This window comes from Elephas maximus, chromosome 25 (assembly GCF_024166365.1).
Source record: "Elephas maximus indicus isolate mEleMax1 chromosome 25, mEleMax1 primary haplotype, whole genome shotgun sequence".
Classification (NCBI taxonomy): Eukaryota; Metazoa; Chordata; class Mammalia; order Proboscidea; family Elephantidae; genus Elephas; species Elephas maximus.
Genome location: NC_064843.1, coordinates 33,803,990 through 33,811,007, shown reverse-complemented (window position 1 = coordinate 33,811,007; position 7,018 = coordinate 33,803,990). Strand labels below are relative to the sequence as shown.

At 43.4% G+C, this 7,018-nt stretch overlaps 1 protein-coding gene across 3 annotated transcripts in view; it reads right to left on the bottom strand.

Annotated features, from left to right (window-relative positions):
- Window positions 1-7,018, bottom strand: part of NFS1 (NFS1 cysteine desulfurase) — a 26,664-nt gene continuing 19,646 nt past the window's right edge. For 2 of the 3 annotated variants that reach the window (XM_049869469.1, XM_049869470.1), the window contains 5 exons: window positions 6,656-6,733; window positions 6,499-6,580; window positions 5,758-5,841; window positions 5,244-5,333; window positions 1-1,905 (listed from right to left, as the gene is read on the bottom strand). In XM_049869469.1, coding sequence (XP_049725426.1) covers window positions 1,842-1,905; window positions 5,244-5,333; window positions 5,758-5,841; window positions 6,499-6,580; window positions 6,656-6,733 — 398 coding nt within the window. In that variant the 3' untranslated portion in view covers window positions 1-1,841. Of the gene's footprint in view, window positions 1,906-5,243; window positions 5,334-5,757; window positions 5,842-6,498; window positions 6,581-6,655; window positions 6,762-7,018 lie in introns of all 3 variants that reach the window. The other variant, XM_049869468.1, reaches the window with a different exon arrangement.

Genomic DNA, 7,018 nt, shown 5'->3' with positions numbered 1-7,018 from the left:
GCACTTGGCTGCTTACTGAAAGATGGGAGGTTCGGACCCGTTGGCTGCTCCTTGGGAGAAAGATGTGGCAGTCTGTTTCCATAAAGATTTACAGCCTTGGGACACTATGAAACAGTTCTACTGTCCTATAGGGTCGCTATGAGTCAGAATTGAATCGACAGCAATGGATCTGGTTTGGTTTATACTTTATATATACTCTTTGTAGGAATGCACAGTTCATTGAAAACAAAACTTCCTAATGCAATGTGGTATCCAGGATTGGATCCTAGAACCAGAAATGCACGTTAGTGGGAAAACTGGTGAAATCTGAATAAAGTCTGCAGTTTAGTAAATAGTAACATACCAATATTGATCTCTTAGTTTTGACAAAGGTACCACAGTTTTATGTAAAATCTTAAAATTAGAAGAAACTAGATGGATTTATGAACTGTACTGTATTTGTAACTTTTCTGTAAATCTAATATTATTCCAAAATAAAAAGTTGATTAATAATAAAAAATCTAATTTCATCTTCTCCTTCCCTTGACCATCTTCATTCACCATACTTTTACCCAGTTACTTTCAAATTTTGACCCTTACCCACAATCATATATTTGGACCTGGTATATGTAACCAAATACATAATCAAAATGAAAAATTTTAATAATGTGTATGAGGTATTTTAACATTTTCTTTTCTCTCATTTTTTAGTGCTGGTAACTATTCACCTAAGAGTTTAGACCCACAAATGAGAAAATTGCTCCAGTAGTATTGGCCTTCTCTTGATTTCTCAAAGACACCATGCTTTTCCACACCTCAGATCCTTTGCTGTCGCTGTTCCTTCTGCCTGGAACGCTCATCCCTAGAACACCCAGGGTAGGAGACTCTCCCTAACACTCTGTTTATTTCTTCCATAGCATGTATGACAATCTATAAGAGTCTTATTTGTTTACTTCTTATTTTCTGTCTCTCCACTAGAATGCAATTTCATTGAAAACAGGGTTCTTCTTGGTCCTGTTAACCGGTACAACTCCAATACCCAGAATAATGCTGGGCTCCTGGCAGGCACTACAGTAACTGCAGAATGAACAGGGATGCAAACAGATCCAGTCATCTACGGAAATCAAGTGGAGTGATGGTCTGCTCACAGTTTCCAAGGGCACCTTCCACTTTGCCCTGAGACTTTCACAAAAGTCACAGAGCAAATAGAAGGTGAATTTACTTCTCCAATCTATAAATTAACAACTTTTAAGGAGAGAAACATAACTTATTTTAATAGTGGATAGAGTCATATACTTGTTTTCTAGCTCTGTTAGGTAAAAAGAAAGGAAAGAGGATGAAAACAGGAAATAAGCCTTCTAAGTAACATGCTGTTCAGTCTACAATCAGTATGAAGAGGTGACCTTTGGAAACACACAAAAAAATTAAATCTCAGTTGATTATGCTTATTCCTGAGGGAGCCAATCCAGTTGAGCAGCAGGAAGTAACAACTCAAAAGTTCATGTAGAGCATTGGCGTCCTAAAGAGCCTTCTTCCTTTTCCTCTGGCTCTTTCCAAGTACACAGGCATGACCAGCAGCAGTACCAAATGACCCTACTGCTTCACGATTCGAATGCCCACCCACTGTAACACCAAAGGAAGACTTCTGGAGAGAAATGCGGGAATATTTCCCACCAAAGGAACCGGAGGCTGGGGAAAGATAGTTTTCTTGTGTTTCTGTCTTGGAGGTGGGCTGATGCTAAAGTCATCTGGGCTATAGCAATTCTGGTTTGAACATGGAACACCCTCTGGTGTAACAAGGTGCCTGAGGTGCATGGATCAGTGAGGCAGGAGAGGCCGGGACCACACAAGTGACTACTCTTCTAGTGTTGAGTCCACTTGATGCTCTTGAGGTCAATGCCATCCTGTACCATCTCCCAGAGAGGGCTGCCAAAAGAAAAGACATTGGATGAGTGAGCGCACAGATAGGAAACAGTCAACATTGGCTTCAAGGCCCTCAGCAATGACTTGCCTACTCCTGTCCTTATCTCTGCTCTGTCTCCTTGCCCTGGCAGACCCCAATACAGGTAGCTAGCAAGTCTTCTCCAGCTATCTGAAAGTCCTTGTCAGTTCCAGCCTCTTCCCAACTTCCAACAAATAAGTATAACTAGCTACTTCAGGCTCACCTCCACTAGGGCCCTGAGCCAATGGGCATTATGCATGGTCACAGTCTTGAAGCTCCTATCCCTCTTGTGAGAGGCTATGGACATAGTCTCCCCAGGTGGGAACCAAGACCATTAAGCCCTATATAAGCATCAAGTTTCAGGCTTTCTAATAACCCCTGTCGTGAATGGCCCACTTTTCAGTACTAGTTTCTAGGTTTTACTTTACTTCCCAGGTAGGGCTGGAGCCTACCCCTAAGTCATCAGGGTATACAGCACCCTCATCCAATTCCTACCATCTCCCCTGGGTTAGACTCTGGCTCCAACATCCCTGGATCCAATACAAAGGACCTCTTGGAACTTGGACCTGGGCATCCCATCATACAAAGGAACTGCTGCTAAGAAATCTTTGCTAAGCTCTGATCCCCTTTAGCTTGGATGTCTTTAATAATGATACCAGACCAGATATTACTTCAATGTGCTTTGACTATGGGATTCTATGCTTTGGATTACCCCAGTTATTTTTTTTTCTTTCCGTTATCATTCTGTGATTGGCTTACTCCTCTCCTTTACACTACGAATTCCCAGCATGCCTTGCCATTTATGACATTCTCCATGGCCATTTATAAGTCAGCCAACTCCTTTCTGTGCCTTCTCTTCAGGAGAAATCATTTGTCGTAAGACCACAAAATCAGGCTCTGGCTGAGGGCTAAAGGGATCAGGCTGAATTCAGTTTGTAAAGGGTCATAAGGAATAGGGTATAGATAATGAAACCACAGATAGGAAAAATAAAGGTTTGCTGGCAGCATGGTTAGTAAAAATGTCCCTTGAGTATGCCAGAGAGTACCAGAAAACCAGGCCAAAAAAAGAATCCTGAGCCTAAGAAAGTTGTTGAAAGCCATAAATGCTTAAGCTATTCAGTTTTGCCCTAGAAAGGAAAATCCAGAGGCCAGAAAGGCCTAGAAGAGCTCACAAACGGAAGCAGAGTATATACATGAGCTTTCTCATTCCCAGCAATCAGACCAAGGGAATCTTCAAAGTCAAACTGAACCAGGACTGAGCCATGCTATGAAAAAATGCAGAGGCTTCAATGTTCCCAGGAGGAAGCTGAACTGTATGGCTACTAGGAGCAACCCTGGTGGCAGCTGACCAGTCAAGGACCACTTGGCTTTTACATACACCTTTACAAAGAGAGCTCTGAACAGTGGTTAACATTTTGAGAATCTGATAAAAACTCTAAACGTCCCTCCCCAAAAAATGCACAACTTCACAACATTTAGCATGTAATTTCAGGGCAATCCTTTATCTCCTGAAGTTGAACTGTAGAACCCAAATTAAGAATCCTCATCTCAAGGGGTCTTAGACACTAGCAAGCAGCCATCTAAGATGCATCAGTTGCTCACATGGAGCAAAGGAGAATGAAGAACACCAAAGACACAAGGTAAGTATGAGCCCAGGCATCAGAATGGGCCACATAAATCACAGAATACATCAGCTCAGCCTGAGACCAGAAGAACTAGATGGCGCCCAGCTACGACTGATGACTGCCATGACAGGAAGCACAAGAGAGAATCCCTGAAGGAGTAGGAGAGCAGTGGGACGCAGACCTCAAATTCTCATGAAAAGTCCAGACTTGATGGTCTGATTGAGACTAGAAGGACCCCAGAGGTCATGGTTCCCAGACCTTCTGTTAGCCGAAGATAGGAACCATTCCCAAAGCCAACTCTTCAGACAGGGATTGGACTGGACTATTAGAAAATGATACTGGTGAGGAGTGAGCTTCTTGAATCAAGTAGATACATGAGACCATGTGTGCAGCTCCTGTCTGGAGGGGAGATGTGAAGGCCGAGGGGGACAGAAGATGGCTGAATGGACACAGCAATACAGGGTGGAGAGAAGGAGTGTGCTGTCTCATTGAGGGAGAGCAACTAGGGGTATATAGCAAGGTGTATAGAAGGTTTTGTATGAGAGACTGACTTGATTTGTAAACTTTCACTTAAAGCACAATAAAAATTAAAAAAAAAAATCCCATCTCGACGGGAGTTTTCTGATAACTAGTCTAAAAATTTTTTACTCAATGATAACTAGTATCAGTAATGAAAATACTACCTGCATTTACATAGTTCTTTAGTCTTTAAGAACACTTTCTCATATTCTGAAAACATGAAGCTGAGGAGAGTTGCTTTCTAAATTCTAAAATCCAAGTACAGTCGTTCCACAGTATCCTTGGAGGATTGATTCCAGGACGCTCCACAGATATCAAAATCTGAGGATGCTCAAGTCCCTTATATAGAATGGTAGTATCTGCATATAACCTACGCACATCCTCCTGTATACTATAAGTTATCTCTAGATTACTTATAATACCTAACACAATGTAAATGGCTATGTAAAGTTTTTTTTCTTCACAGTTGAAGCCCTGCCTTTCTCTTCTATGAGTTTCTTGAGCTCTTCCGGGAATGCGGATACTGCCCAGGCATCAGCCCATGCCGATTCTCCCATGATCTTTAAGTTCTTGAGGCTGTAGTGCTTTACATAGCTAGCTAGCCATCTCTTACTAATCTTAAACTCCTTCCTCTCGCTCTCCTCAACCCCTCATACTTAGCCTTTGAGGGACTGCTTTGACCACTTAATTGCTTTTAGGAGCCATTTTTCACAGAAACAAAGGGTACCCACAACACAAATAGTGAACAAATAAGATGGGAAGCGCTCATTCTTGAGGACAGAATATACCATCTGTACTAGTTTGAGGGCAAATAAACCCTTGGTGGCCTTTGGAGTGAACAATGCTCAAACAAGTGCTGGAGAGAGACTGAGGATGTGTGAAATGGCGGGAGGCTACAGTAGCACATGCCTACACATCACTTCATTCACGTGGATTCAACATAGTACGTGGAATGCAGCAAATTCAACTTTTGCTTTTGGGAACTAACCCCCCCCCCAACCCCTTGAATATATTTGATGCATGGTTAGTTGACTCCTTGAATGCAGAACCCACAGATACAGAGAGCTGACTATACTCTCCAGCTTCGCTTTCTGGCAGTGTGAACACACAGCTGAAGGACAAGAGAGGAGCCAGCACTACAGTTTCTTCCAAAGGGTGTCCAGTACAATACTGAATACCTCATTTCTCGAAGGCGCTTCACATGCTGGATGCATTTCTCCACTGTGTAGTCCACTTCTTCCTCTGTAGTGAAGCGGCCAATGCCAAACCTGAAAAAGGCACAGGAGAAGGCTCTGCATCAGAGCTCTGGCACCAAAGTACATTCATTCAACAAATATTTGGTGAGGATCTCCTACACATAAGATACACAGAGAGAAGAACGTGGTCCTTCCCACCTAGGCATTTCTAAGTCAGCATTTCTCAGAATGTGGTGTGTGGACCAGCCACATTTGAATCACCCGAGAAGATTCCTGCACCTCCTCCAGACCTAGTAAATCAGAATCTCTGGGTGCGGAACTCAGTAATCTTCATATTTTACAAACCTCCCAGGTGATAGTCAATGAAGTCTTAGAACCACTGCACTACAAACTTTCAAGAAGATTCAGGGACGAATAAGGAAAACTAGACTGAGAAAGACTATAAAAGGAAATGAAAGATACAAAAGAAGATGGTGTTGCAGCACAACCCACTGACCTGATGGAAGAATGAGCTAAATCCTCGTCAGTGCCAATCGCTCTAAGGACATAAGAGGGCTCCAGGGAGGCAGAGGTACAAGCGCTAAGGAGAGAGACACAAGAGCCTTGCTCAGCTGATCATCAACAATTGCTTTTAACCACAAACTCCAGGCCCCTGGAGTCATATCATACAAATAAAAGAGGCCCAATCTGGCAGAACTAAAGAGCCAGATGCTGCCCTACCTATCATGGGATGTGAATCTACCTCCTCCAGCCTCTATGGTGGACAACCAGTTAGAACAAGCATACTGCCAAAGCATGAGAGAGCATGATGCCACATGTGTTTGACAAAAAAGGCAGCAGGGGATGCTGCGCTCATTCCTGAGGATAGAATATACCATCTGTACTGGTTTGAGGGCAACTAAACCCTTGGTGGCCTTTGGAGCAGCCTTCAATTCCAGAGGCCTGCAGGAGAACTGCTAATATAACCCTAGAACAGATACATACATCCCCCGGAACCACAGAAGGCACAAAATTCTACCACAGGAAGCCCTCTCTGGGTGGCAAAGTTCAGTCTGTGCCAAGCCAGCTAAAAAAACTGTCATTTATAAAATGACCTTCACTCTTAACCAAGAGCTCTTTTACCTGACACCTGTCAGTGTTCTCACTTGCACACTGGGAAGCTTAATACACTGTTATGGCACTTAGAAACCAGACTAATCAGCCCTGCCACAGTCCCTGTCTATCTGGTGGAACTCACCTCCCTGAGGATAAGGCAACATCCTTGAGCGCCATCAGTAGACTCTCCCCTTCCACATATGCAAAGGAGAGGTTGATACAGCCTGGAAAAAAGAACCATTATGAGGGGATCCTCAGAGTCTCAGGATCTTCCAGAACGGGAACAGAAAGGGCTATACCTGGATAATGATGCTCAGGGTCCCCATTCATCACCACATCTGGAAGGCTCTTCATTATCTTCTGTGTCAGTCGCTCTGCTAATTTGGAGATCCGCTTGTGGTCATACTGAGAAGCAGGCAAGGGAGGACTAAGCACAGTGACCATCAATCAACTCAGAAACACATGGGTTGAGGAGCTCTTCTATGCCCTGAAGTGACTATGCAAGAGAGCCACCTATCATCCTATGTTACTCATGGAGACCACTGCTTCCCCAACACTAAGTCACAGTGCCTGGTGTGCAAAAGGTGCTTAGTAAACAGGACATTGGTCCCAACAACCCAGAAACAAATGATCTAATAAACTACTAAAAGGGCATAAGTTAG